The sequence below is a fragment of the Saccopteryx leptura genome, chromosome 9 (assembly GCF_036850995.1).
Source record: "Saccopteryx leptura isolate mSacLep1 chromosome 9, mSacLep1_pri_phased_curated, whole genome shotgun sequence".
NCBI lineage: Eukaryota > Metazoa > Chordata > Mammalia > Chiroptera > Emballonuridae > Saccopteryx > Saccopteryx leptura.
In genome coordinates, this window is record NC_089511.1 from 69,920,759 (window position 1) to 69,935,284 (window position 14,526).

Below are 14,526 nucleotides of genomic sequence, written 5' to 3' on the forward strand. Positions count from 1 at the left end.
GGGAAACTTTTTCGCTGAGAGAGCCATGAACACCACATATTTTAAAATGTAATTCTGTGAGAGCTATACAACGACCCATGTACGTTACGCATTATCCAATAAAAATTTGGTGTTGTCCTGGAGGCCAGCTGTGATTGGCTCCAGCCATCCGCAACGTAAGTGGTAGGAAATGAATGGATTGTAATACATGACAATGTTTTATATTTTTAACATTTTTTTTATTAAAGATTTGTCTGCAAGCCAGATACAGCCATCAAAAGAGCCACATCTGGCTCGTGAGCCATAGGTTCCCGACCCCTGCCCTATAGTGTCTGTGAAGCTGTTATTTCCTGACTTAATCAGGCTTCACCAGTTTTCTCCCATTTCTTTTGTTAATACCTAATGAACTGCCTACAGTAACAAAACCTTATTCTTTTTATAACAATTCTTTTTTTAGGTGAGAGGAGGGGAGATAGGCAGATTCCTGCATGTGCCTCAACCAGGATCCACCTGGCAACCCCATCTGGGGCCATTGCTTGAGTACCAATCTATTTTTAGTGCCTAAGGCTGATGTGCTTCAACGGAGCTATCCCCCGTCCCTTGGGCCATGCTTGAACCAGTTGAGACACTGGCTACAGGAGGGGAAGAGAGAGAGAAGGGGGAGGAGGGACGAAGGAGATGGTTGTGTCTTCTGTGTGCCCTGACTGGAAATTGAACCTGGGTTTTCCATACACCAGGCTGACACTCTATCCACTGAGCCACTGGCCAGGGCCAACAATTTCATAGCAAATATTTACTCAGTGCCAACTTTGTGCCCAATACTGGAAAGAATATTGTGGAATAAAAGGTCTTCATTTATATGGAATTTATAGTTTAAGGAGGAGATAAATATTAAGTAATCCAATAGATAATTATAATAACTAAAAACAAATTCTCTTCATGGTAACTTAAATTTTTTTAATTACTGATTTTCTTTATAAAAAATTTAAAATGTATTGATTGATTTTAGAGAGAGCAAGGGAAGCATTCATTTGTTGTTCCACTTAGTGGTATGTTCATTGGTCACTTCCCATATGTGCCTTGATGGGATCAAATCCTCAACCTTGGTGTTTCAGGATGATGCTCTAACTCAGTGGTCCCCAACCCCCAGGCCGCGGACTGATACTGGTCCGCAGAGAAAGAATAAATAACTTACATTATTTCTGTTTAAGTCTGAACGATGTTTTATTTTTTAAAAATGACCAGATTCCCTCTGTTACATCCGTCTAAGACTCACTCTTGACAATTGTCTCGTAAGTTCGACAATTATATTTAAAAATACCACAGTTTTTACGCTGGTCGCTTAATTTTATTTTGTGCATTTATCCGTCCCACCCTAAGAGCCGGTCTGTGAAAATATTTTCTGACATTAAGCCGGTCCGTGACCCAAAAAAGGTTGGGGACCACTGCTCTAACTGACTGAGCTAATTGGCCAGAGCTTTATTATTGATTTGAGAGAGAAACATCATGTAGGGCCAGCAGTCGTGGCCGTTGAGGCCATTCACATGTAGGTTTTTCATTGGATTTGGACAGATGGTAAAGAAACAGTGGGGCCAAAAAATGGTGGGCCATTCCTTTATTAAAGTCTGCACCTGTAGCATGCACCGGGTACAATAACAGACGTCAGAGACTTTCAGGAATATAGATGTTTCTTTATTGGCCAGTTTAACCTGCGCAGGGGCGAATTCCCAGGTGTCCGGAGACACCTTACTCACAAGGAGCTACAAATGGGAATCACGCCTGGCGCTTACAGCTAGTTCCTTATATATCCTAAGTAAGCAAGCATTATACAGAAGCAGATGTGGCGGTTACCTATTCGCTAAGGGGGCTGCACATAGCATAGCAACAGGGGCTGGGTCTAGCTCATTGGCGAACTCCAAACATAAACTTCTGATAAGGGTCTTTAACCAATGGAATGCAAACGTTTGTCTTTCTTTGTTCTCAGCCTCACAGGGTCCCTGTCTGTCTCTGCTTCTTGAACGACCTTGGGCATGGTATTCCTAACAGAACAGGAGCAGGACCTGCCTGTAACCCTTAAGTTCCCTGTTCCATCAGTGCCCTGCCTATATCCTATTATTTTATATAGATATTCTGATCTTCTCTTGGTCCTTACACACCGCCGACGAGCAAACACATGGGGAAAACACTTCCCTCTTCATTCAGAGCTCACAAAGCCCTAACACATTATCCAGTTCCACAACCAGGTGAATCTTCTCCGGTTCCTCCTAGAATCAAAGTCCTCCACCAGTCTCAGCGAAGCTCACAAAAGCCCCTCAGCTCTGGTTCCCCATCTGCACACCTTCTCTTTCCCTGACAACATGGCTTCTTCCTCAGCACCCTGCATTCTCTCTGCTCTCACTCTGCAAGCATGGCTTCTCTCTTCAGCACTCTGCATTCCTTCTGCTCTCCCTGCAAAACATATCAATAGCTTCTTTCCTTCTACTCCTCTGCTCTTTTCAAAAATTTCTGTGAGGGAAAACCTCTCCTCCTGCAAATATTAGCAAAACAATGGCCCTTTCCAAACACGAATGCAATCCGCAATTTGCAGTCAACTACCCTGCTCTGAGGGCAAGCACACATGTGGCTGCTCAGCACCATTTTTTACCAATAAAAGGGAGCAAACTAAAAAAATACAAATTTTACAAACTGATTTGCTCAACACATCTATTTGTTGTTCCACTTATTTATGCATTCATTGGTTGATTCCTGTATTGAACCCATAACCTTGGTGTATTGGGATAATGCTCTCATGGTTAGAGGTTAGAGTCTAACCCAGGCATGGCTAACATATGGCCCACAGCCGGATCTGGCCCGCATAATGAGTTTATGTGGCCTGCGATTAAATTTTTAATATTCTCTGCTACTTTAAAATATCAGCTACTGAGAAGTGGAAGCGTCTTTGATTATTGGAAATTGAGACATTGAAGAAGATAGTGATACGCAAAAAAGAATTCCACGTGTGACTAATCTAGGGTTAACTTCCAATAATTGGTCAAATGGATTCGTGATACTTCCTCATTTAAAAAAAAATTTTCATTATAAAGATTTACAACTTTTGTACTCGTCTGTACTCGATATGAACTGTTTGACGTTTAGCAGCGATGTGAAACCCACATTCTTTTAGGTGGAGTTTGCCAGTGGGCACCCAAGGTCAAACAACTTGTTATTTTTGTGGTCAAGTGTGCTGAATCAAGTGGCATTGTAGCTTAGACAATAGCTGCAGTTGGTAACTGAAAACGTGTCCAGGCTGTTTGTAAAACAAAATAACTGTTTTATTTCCCTTCAAGCTCATTCTATTAATTAAATATTGTTTTGATTGATTGTGATACAGTTTGGATATTTATACTGTGTGTAATTATATTTTTATTAAAATAATATTGTATATTAAATTTTTTTCACTCACTTACATTTATTCATAAACAAATTACATAATAAAATTTTGTTTACTTAAATGAATCATTTTTGTATTTAACATTTTTTAATTTTAATATTTTGTCCGGCTAGTGAAAAAAGTTTTTCTAATCTGGCCCGGGGGCAAAAACTGTTGGCCACACCTAGTCTAACCAATTGAACTATTCCTGGCCAGGGCAAAAAACCAATTGTTTTAAAACTTATAACTTGCCTTATCACAACTTAGAAATTTTTAAAAATGTTATAGTGCATTTTCCCTCCCAGGTGCTTGCCCGTACCTTTCCTTTCCCCCTCCTCTTTTTCCACAGGTGTGCACCTCCTAAGCTCTAAGGGTCTCCAGGACTTGCAACCAGGGGAGCAATGGGCAATGGCACTTTGTCCTGGGCTAACCCCCTGAACCTGTTTGCAAGGCTCCCTTTTCTCTGACTTCCCAATGTAGGCTCATTTCTTGCCCATAATGTTTTGAGAGAGACAAAGCAGCCCCACCTAGCCCCCTGTTGCTTCTTCTATCCTAGGCCCTTCTTTGTTTCACTATCCCAGCTTTAATAAACGTACTCTCAAAATAAAAAAAAATTGTTTTATATACCACCTAAATCCTTTGGAAGTGCAGCAAGGTATTGATCGATAAGTTAACAAAAACATTCTTTGCAGAAAAGGGAGCATTACATGTAACAGGCCCAAATCTGTAGAGTTCGCTTTGTTGACATTTTTTTGTGAAACTAGTCTTATCAGCCTAAACACTTCTCCCGTTTCTGCAGCACCCAGGAGGACAAGACTGTGTAGACAGAGAGCATTGTTGCGAACTGTTTTCTGTGCCCCACATCCTCTTTTAGCCTTCCGATCCCTGCTCCCTTCTCAAGGGTCAGAGGTCCACAACAGGCCTGGATTTATGGGTTCTTTTCCATTATCCATAGTGGTTACAGATAATGCCAAAGGGCTGGCTTTCTCTTATTGTGAAATCTGTAAGTGGGATCTTCTACACAAAGTTAATTTTTGTATTTTAGTTACTGCATTCCAAAAAGCCAAGAAATTCTAAAGTAACCGAAACAAACTGTTGCTGTAGCTTGAAAATAATTCCTGCAATCAGAAATGTTCCCATGTCAGGGTTTACTCTGCTTTCCTGCACAAGAAACTCGGGATGATTTCCGTACCTGCAGACGTATCTTAGCAACACTGTGTCGGAAATATACTGAAAAACTAGGCTTCATCTAGAGAGGAGCTCCAAAGCAGAGTTAAATGTGATTTAGAATGTCCTCCATAATGCAGCTGGCTTATAGTTGTATTAATTTTAAGGAGAAAACAAAGATAAGTTGTCTTCCTAGTTGGTGGTAGATTTGTTTACTTTTGTGGTAATCACTTCATAAGATATATAAATGTTGAATCCCCTATGTTGTATTTCTGACTCAAACTGGCAACCTCGGGGTTTCAAAGGTGCATCCTCTGCATCCCAGTCCAACTCTCTATCCACTGTGCCACTGCCTAATCAGGCTCTACTATCTCTTAAATGTGCATTATTAATCCCTTAGTTAAGTGTTCCTTGGCTCTCTTCTTTACTGCCTTATTAAAGAGTTGATTCTACTCCTTAGCTTCAAATCTCATCTCCATTAGTTCAGTGGTCCCCAACCCCCGGGCCGCGGACTGGTACCCGTCCATGGGCCATTTGGTACCGGTCCGCAGAGAAAGAATAAATAACTTACATTATTTCTGTTTTATTTATGTTTAAGTCTGAACGATGTTTTATTTTTTTTTAAATGACCAGATTCCCTCTGTTACATCCGTCTAAGACTTACTCTTGATGCTTGTCTCATAAGTTCGACAATTATATTTAAAAATACCACAGTTTTTACGCCGATCACATAATTTTATTTTGTGCATTTATCCGTCCCACCCTAAAGACCGGTCCATGAAAATATTTTCTGACATTAAACCGGTCCGTGGCCCAAAAAAGGTTGGGGGGATTACTGCATTAATTGATTCCCAGATCTCTTTTCTGAGTCCTATTCTTTTATTTCTAATTAATTGAGGGATTCCCTTGGATGTATAGCAGATTCTAAAACTCAACCTTAGTAATGGCAAGAAGTACCCCCAGCCTGACCAGGCAGTGGTGCAGTGGATAGAGCATTGGACTGGGATGCAGAGGTCCCAGGTTTGAAGTACCAAGGTCACCAGCTTGAGTGCAGGCTCATCTGGCTTGAGCATAGGGTCACTGGCTTGAGTGTAGGATCACAGATGTGACTCCTTGGTCGCTGGCTTGAAGCCCAAGGTTGCTGGCTTGAGCAAGGGGTGATTCACTCTGATGTAGCCCCCTAGTCAAGGCACATATGAGAAAGCAATCACTGAACAACTAAGGTGCCGCAACGAAGAATTGATGCTTCTTATCTCTCTCCCTTCCTGTCTGTTTGTCCCTATCTGTCCCTCTCTCTGTCTCTGTCACAAAAAGAAAACAAAAAGTACATACAATAAGTTGGCAAGTAGGAAAGACATTATGGTCTAGATCAGTGTTTTGCAACCTCTGGTCCCCGGACCAGTCTGCCATAAATTCCGTACTGGTCCGTGAAAGAGTTAACTACTCGGATATTTGTATGAAGATTATAAACCCAATGATCTTAGCTGAATTTGCCTATGCTCAGAGTGATTTCTGCCTGAAATCCCCCCTAAATAATTCTCTTATTTTCACCGGTGCCCAAGTGTAAACAGGTTGAAAACCACTGGTCTTCCTTTTTCTTCTGATACAACTCTTAAACTATGTCCATGGAAGGATAACTATTCATGCTTTTACAAAGCTTGTGCTTTCCTCCTTCCATGGTTTTGCTCCACATCTTCTTGCTAATTGGAACATTTCTGCTCGCTCTTTTTTGAAGTCTTTTTTTCTTTTCCCCCAATCAATACATGGTTTTTATTGCATCTTCAAAATATCATGAAGAAATCTGAGATATCTGGCATCTTGCTGTTTTTATGGCTGAACTTCTTAGATCAGCGGTTCTCAACCTGTGGGTCGCGACCCCGGCCTAGGCGACCCCTGTGTTTTGGTCGTTCGACCCCCGCCGGGGTCGCGACCCACAGGTTGAGAACCGCTGTCTTGGATCTTACTCATCAGCCTGTTTGCTGAACTGTTCCTGTTTTGGAAACATAGGTACCATCCAAAAGCTTTCTGATATCCTTGTTTTTTGTTTGTTTGTTTGTTTTTTTAGATTTTAGAGAAAGGAGAGAGAGGGGAGCAGGGATGGGAAGCATCAGCTTGTTGCTTCTTATATGTACCCTGACCAAGCAAGCCCAGGGTTTCAAACCAGCAACCTCAGCACTCCTGGTGAACGCTTTATCCACTAGGCCACCACAGTTAGGCTGATATGCTTGTTTTGAACTATTGTGGCTTGCATAATCAAAGCAGCTGAATTTGATACAAGTTCAATGTCATTTCCTTCAAGAATTAAGTCAACTTTCTGGGCTTGAGATACTGCCCAGGCAATGCCTGACCTCATCCTAACCTTGTAGATGTATTTTCTGCCCAAGATATTTCAGATTTCAACAATAGAACCATTCTCCTGAATAATGACATTGATGAGGAAGTGAGCATACACAGACCTCATCTTGTAATGGAAGCCCAGTGTAATACCCTTGGTCATGCTTTGTTCATGACTGCAGACCATGTGAACAGTGGCCAGTCACCACTTGTCAATCGGAAGCCTCTTCTTTTTTTTCCCAAGGAGACTCAGTTCTACATTGATGTGATTGAATCCCTCCACAGGGTGCCTCTGTGGCCCTTCACAGTAACTGTGCTTTAGGGTGATGTCAACATTTTCTGGGATGTGACAGTCTGATTGCTGAGAATGGTCTTCATCCTTGCAGTAGATGTGGCAAAGAGAGTTCAAATCTTCTTAATCATTCCACTTAGGAAAGTGTGGAATGATGAATATACTGGATTAGGCGTCAGTAGACCCATTTCTGTCACTTTACTTGCTTTTAGACCTTGGGACAATTACTTGAGCTTTCTATGGCTTTATATATTTTAAATAAAGAAATAATAATCCCATCCCTGCCTGTCTCAGATAGCTAATATAAAAAATGCTTTGAAATATGTGAATTGTTATATAAGCTTGTCACACCTGAGTTTTTGCCTTTTGTATGGAAACTTACCCTTTTTTTTTTTTTTCTTTTAGCGAGGGAGAGGTAAAGAGAGACAGACCAGAAGGGAGAGAGATAAGAAGCATCAACTTGTAGTTGTGGAACTTCAGTTGTTCGTTGATTGCTTTCTCCTAAGTGCCTTGACCAGGGGGCTCCAGCTGAGCCAGGGATCCACTGCTCAAGCCAGCGACCTTTGGCCAGACAACCATGGAGTTATATGTTATACACTTGAGCCAGCGGCCCCACGCTCAAGCTGGCAACCTCAGGGTTTCGAATCTGGGTCCTCAGTGTCCCAGGTCAACACTCTATCCCCTGGCCACCACCTGGTCAGGAGCTTTTCTTTCTTTCTTTTTTTCTTTCTTTTTTTCTTTCTTTCTTTCTTTCTTTTTCTTTCTTTCTTTCTTTCTTTCTTTCTTTCTTTCTTTCTTTCTTTCTTTCTTTTAAAATTTACTCATTTTAGAGAGGAGAGTGAGAAAGAGAGAGAGAGAGAGAGAAGGGGGGAGGAGCAGGAAATATCAACTCCCATATGTGCCTTGACCAGACAAGTGCAGGGTTTTGAACCAGGGACCTCAGTGTTCTAGGTCAATGCTTTATCCACTGCACCACCACAGGTCAGGCTCTTTTTTTTTAACTTACTCTTTTCTTTTTAAAAATATTTTATTTATTTTATATTAAAGAGAGGGGAAAGGAGTGGCGAGAAGTACCAGCTCATAGTTGCTTCACTTTAGTTGTTTAATGCTTGCTTGTTGCTTGTCATATGTGCCTTGACCAGGCAAGCCCAGGGTTCTGAACTGGCAACCTCAGCATTCCAGGTTGACGCTTTATCCACTGCGCCACCACAGGTCAGGCTAACTTACTCTTTCTTGTACTGACAAATACTATAGGTTTATTAAAAGTAGGGACTATAATGTAAACCTTCTTCTTATACAGTTTCTACTCTGGTGTATGGCATGTTAACAGATTCTGAGTAAAAACGGATGAAAGAATAACAATTCCACCTGTATTCAGGCTTTATAAATATTCTTCATTCACTAATTCCAAATCTCTTATACTTTAACAAATTTACCACTTTTCCTTTTATTTAATCTCCAATTTAGGTGATGTTTTTCCCATGCAAATGAATCCAATAGCCCAGTCACAGTTCGTACCTTTGGCTGAAGTTCTTTGCTGTGCTGTAGCTGACATGAATGCTGCTCGGGTTGCAGTAACACAGGACTCACTGCTGGAGCATTTGATGAAACATTACCCAGGTAGAGTGACAAGTTTTTCTCTATTAGTTCATTGCCTGTGTTTGGTAGCTTATCCAGTTCCTTTTCTATTACGTCTAGTACTTTATATATTAGAGCCCTGCCAGGAAAAGGGCATCAACATATTTGAAAATTCTTTTACATTCTAATGGACTTTTTTTTTTTTAGCAAGACAGACAGACAGATAGGGACAGTAGACAGGAAGGGAGAGAGATGAGAAGCATCAACTTGTAGTTGTGGCACTTCAGTTCATTGATTGCTTCTCATATTTGTTTTGACTGGGGGACTACAGTAGAGCCAATGACCCCTTGCTCAAGCCAGCAACCTTGGGCTCAAGCCAGCAACCTTGGGCTTCAAGCTAGTGACCTTTGGGCTTAAGAAATGACCATTTGGTGATGTCTGTGATCCCACACTCAAGCCAGTGACCCAGGGCTCAAGCTGATGAGCCTGTGCTCAAGCCGGATGAGCCTATATGCTCTAGCTGGTGACCTTGGGGTTTCAAACCTGGGACCTCAATGTCCCAGGTCAGTAATCTGTCCACTGCACCACCACTGGTCAGGCTTCACCTTTAACTTACAAACATATTTTGAAGATCTTTCTGTATCAGCATATATTGCTCTATCTCATCTTTTTATGGCTGCATGATATCCCAATTTGTGAATGTAGGAAACTATTTTTTATTTTTCTCATTATAAAATGAATATGCTTATTATAGAAAAACCTAGAAAATACAGAAAAGTAACCACTCACAGTATTGCCACCCAAAAGAAACCAAGATTAACATATTGATGTATTTTCTTCTAGTGTTTCACTTACACAAACATTTTGAAGATTGTTTTCACAATATAAATATAATTTTGAATCCATTTTGGGGGGAAATTCTTTTTATTTATTGATTTATTGATTTTTAGAGAGAGGGAGAGAGAAAGAAAGAGAAAATAGAGGGAGAGTGAGACTGAATGGGGAGAAGCAGGAAGCACCTACTCATAGTAGCTGCTTCCTGTATGTGCCTTGACCAGGCAAGCCCAGGAATTCGAACCTATGACATCCGCGTTCCGAATCAATGCTTTATCCACTGCGCCACCACAGGTCAGGCCAAAAGAAAATTTCTTTTAAAATTATTAGTTACCTTCCCAGTTTGAAAAACCACTATCGTTCAAATGTTAGGTTGCTTACCCTCACCCAAAGATAAACTGGTTTTCATTTTCTGTTTAGATTCTTAAGATTTAAGATATGGGACTGGTTTTCAAAAACTACCCATTTTGCTCTTAAGAATGCTTTCCTGCATGACCAGGTGGTGGCACAGTGGATAGACCACCAGACCGGGACACAAAGGACCCAGGTTAGAAACCCTGAGGTCGCTGGCTTTAGCGAGGACTCATCGGCTTGAGCATGGGCTCACCAGCTTGAGCGCAGGGTCGCTGGCTTGAGCGTGTGATCATAGACATGACCCCATGGTCGCTGGCTTGGGCCCTAAGATCGCTGGCTTGAAGCCCAAGGTCACTGGCTTGAGCAAGGGGTCACTCAGTCTGCTGTAGACCCCCGGTCAAGGCACATATGAGAAAGAGTCAATGAACAACTAAGGTACTGCAACAAAAAATTGATTCTTCTCATCTCTCTCCCTTCCTTTTTGTCTGACCCTATCTACCCCTCTCTCTGTCTCAAAAATAAAAATGCTTTTCTTAGGCAAAATCTAAATTTATAATGGGTTCAATAACTTAGTGTTTGTATGTGAATGAACTCAGATTATTTTCCTCTACTTATCAGCTTAGCCATATGTCTTTGTGTGGACCTGAATTCTGATTATTGTTAAAACTTCTTTGGCATTTTAATTATATATATTAATTGTGTTATAATAAGCTCTAGGGTTATCAAGCAAATGTGAGGTCATTTCTGTGTTACTGATTTCACTCATTAAAATGTCTCTTATTCAGAATCTACCAGTATAAAATGCTTTTGTTTTAGGCATTGCAATTCCATCTCAAGATATTCTCCACACCACGCTGGGAATTCTGATTAAAGAAAGGAAGATTTATCACACCGGAGAAGGATACTTCATAGTTACTCCTCAGACTTATTTCATCACAAATATAAGCCCCGAAGAAAATAAGAGAGTCCAATCAGATGAAAGTCACACGGTACCAGCTTGTATCACATACTTGGTGAGCATGGAGAGCTGTGCGGAGTTTGCCGAGTTAGCCAAAGAAAATGCTGCCACCATGTCCCATTGCCCATCTTGCCAGTGTTTCCCTGATGTGTGCACTCAGGATCCGCTGGAACCACCAGCTGCTGCAGAAATGACTAGAAGAGGCCAGAAAGGTCTTGGGGAATTCAAATCTTTGGTACAGAATCAAGCAGTGTCAGTTTCTGAGGAGAATCACGTCTCTGAGAACACCAAACCATTACCAAACACAAAAGACAGAGAAAAAGGCAAGAAGTTTGGCTTCAGCCTTTTCTGGCGCAGTGTATCTAGAAAGGAGAAGTCCAGAACAGAGCACAGCAGTTTCTCTGCCCAGTTCCCCCCGGAGGAATGGCCTGTCCGAGATGAAGATAACTTGGACAACATCCCACGAGACATTGAACATGAGATAATCAAACGAATTAATCCCATTCTGACTGTTGACAACTTAATCAAGCATACCATTCTAATGCAAAAATATGAACAGAAAAAATATAATAGCCAGGGCACTTCCACTGATATGCTGACAGTCCAGCATAAATATCCTTCAAGAGAAGGAGTTAAGAAGAGGCAGGGCCGGTCTTCCAAGTCTCGAAGGCAGGGCCATTCTCACAGGGATAGACACAAAGCCAGGAGTCAGGGAAGTGACCCTCCGCCAGGAAGCATTAGACTGGAGGAACACCCCAAGCTCCCTGCTACACAGCCTACCCCCAGAATGAAAAGCCCAAACGAAGGAGTAGTTCAAAAACCTCTTGGTGAGAACCCATCAGAGCTAGGTTCCCATTTGATTTACAAAAAACGAATCAGTAATCCTTTCCAGGGTTTGTCTCACCGAAGGAGCCCAATAACCAAAGGGCACAACATCCAGAAGACCGCTGATCCGAGACCCAGTCAGATGAGATCAAAAGGAAAGCCTTTCCAAAGGTCAAGGTCTTTCGATTCCTCACAAATCTTTGAGAGGGAAGCCAAACAGCCATATGCTGAACAATGTAATGAGAAAGTGAGGGCAGAACCTATTTCTATGAATAACACTGTCAAACCTATCAATGATGAATTTAGAGATCACCTATTAAATTACTCTCAATGTAGTGTTTTGCAAAATGATAGTCAATTCTGTTCTTTCAGGGAAAGCATATTGACATATGATGTGCATGGTAGAGACAACAAGGTAATCCCTGAAGTCTTAAGGAAAAGTTATTCTCACTTTGACACATTAGGAGAGGCAAAAGAAACACAGGATGTCCTTCCATCACCAGTTTCCTCTTTAGACCAAGCATCCTCTGCTTGTAGATTGGTTGATAAAACAACACACCAGTTCCAAAAGCTTAGTCTTTTGGATTATCCACTTGGTGTGAACCATTTGGGACATGAGAGACAAGACAGAGACTCGGAGGAAACACTCATGAGAAAGGTATTTGTGCAGGAAGCAGAGCCTGTGAGTTTAGAAAATGAAGTACTTTCTGACAATGACCTAGCCTTGTATCAAAGTAAAGTGGAAGATGATGATGGTGCCTGCAGTTCACTGTACCTAGATGAGGATGACTTTTCTGAGAATGAAGATTTGTGTCAAATGCTGCCTGGCCACATTCAGTGTTCCTTTACTGGAGGAAGCAATTGGAATGATTTGGAAAAGCAAAAGGTGACTGAAAGATCTCTGACTGAGTACAGCAGCAAAATACAGAAGTTTGAGCCTCAGTTGCTTAAAGGAAATGAATGTTACAAACCTTACGGGTGGCTCACCAACCCAAGTGAAAGCCAAAAACCTAATTTTTCTGCTGAAAGCTATGGCCTCAATTCAGGGACCCAGTCCAGTTTTCACTATAAAGAGGAACCCAGTGTTGCTGAATATGTACAGGCCTCAGCATCTGCAGATGGAAGTATATTTGATTACTACAGCACAAGGAAAGCTAATTCTGAGGCTGAAACCCCACAGGACTCTGTTGGTGACACAGAAAAGAAACCAGCTAGCTGGATGCAGAGTAATCGAAATCAGGAAATGAGAAAACAGTTCACACAAAACTTAGAATTTCTCAACACTTCCCATATGCCAGTGATGGCTCAGGATATCCAACATGAACACAGTCACTTGGAAGGAACAGAAAATTATAGCATGGCAGGAGATAGTGGAATAGATTCTCCACGGTAAGTGAATATAATACTGATTAGCCACCATCCCAGAGGAATTGTTGTTGTTGTTGTTATTATTATTATTATTATTTTAGATGAAAGGAGGGGAGATAGTGAGGCAGACTCTCTCATGCACCCTGACCAGGACCCACCTGGTAACCCCATCTAGTGCCCACGCTTGAATACTGAGCTACTTTTAGCATCTGAGGCTGATGCACTCCAATGGAGCAAGCTTCAGTGCCCGGGGCCACACTCGAACCAATCAAGCCACTGGCTGCGGGAGTGGAAAGGGGAGAAAAGGGGGAGATGGAGGTGGGGGGAAGCAGATGGTTGCTTCTCCTGTGTACCCTGATTGGTAATAAAACCCAGGATGTCTATATGCCGAGCTGACACTCTGTCCACTGAGCCACTGGCCAGGGCCAGGGATTATTAAGATTAAAAGCATATTGAGCTACCTAGTGGGAGACTCCTGAGTAAATTTTTTATACAATTTGATACAATTCTGCCAGCCTTTATTTTACTGAAAAAGTTATATAAAGTTACAATAAAATCTCTTATATAATAGGATATAGAGCCAAAATTTGTGCCACTCTTACTAAATCTCGAATTATTTCTAAACATTGGAAGGAACTGCTATAAACCCAGCACTGCCTGATCTGAGGTTGGAAGTTTTTACTTATATTCCTGGTCTACACAGGTTGAGAAATGGATGTGGCTACTTTGCACTAATATTTTCCAGGTCAATTTGTTTGAATAACACTGTTCAGATTATCAAAGTAATATGGTCAAAATAGAATTATTTGAGAAGTACTGAGAAGTATTTTTATTTTTTAAATTTTTTACCTAGAAATTAAATGGGCTGACATTGATTAATAAGAGTACATAGGTTTCAGGTAAACATCTCCATAGTGTTTGAATTGTTGACTGCATCGTGTGACCATCACCCAAAGTCAAGTCATTTTCTGTCACCGTATACCATATTTCCTCATGTATAAGACACCCTTTGGCCCTGGCCGGTTGGCTCAGCGGTAGAGCGTCGGCCTGGCGTGCGGGGGACCCGGGTTCGATTCCCGGCCAGGGCACGTGGGAGAAGCGCCCATTTGCTTCTCCACATCCCCCCCTCCTTCCTCTCTGTCTCTCTCTTCCCCTCCCGCAGCCAAGGCTCCATTGGAGCAAAGATGGCCCGGGCACTGGGGATGGCTCCTTGGCCTCTGCCCCAGGCGCTGGAGTGGCTCTGGTCACAGCAGAGCGACGCCCCGGAGGGGCAGAGCATCGCCCCCTGGTGGGCAGAGCTTCGCCCCTGGTGGGCGTGCCGGGTGGATCCCGGTCGGGCGCATGCAGGAGTCTGTCTGACTGTCTCTCCCTGTTTCCAGCTTCAGAAAAATACAAAAAAAAAAAAAAAAGACAACCTTTTTTTTCCAA

General features: G+C 42.0%; 1 protein-coding gene and 1 pseudogene across 1 annotated transcript in view; one reads left to right on the forward strand and one right to left on the reverse strand.

The window, feature by feature from the left end:
• STOX1 (storkhead box 1) overlaps positions 1 to 14,526 on the forward strand; it is a 95,621-nt gene that overhangs the window by 73,996 nt on the left and 7,099 nt on the right. The window contains exons 2-3 of the mRNA XM_066348414.1: positions 8,649 to 8,801; positions 10,764 to 13,119. Of these exons, the coding sequence (XP_066204511.1) occupies positions 8,649 to 8,801; positions 10,764 to 13,119 (2,509 nt within the window). The remainder of the gene's footprint in view (positions 1 to 8,648; positions 8,802 to 10,763; positions 13,120 to 14,526) is intronic.
• On the reverse strand, positions 6,523 to 7,294 carry LOC136381080 (large ribosomal subunit protein uL6 pseudogene; annotated as a pseudogene).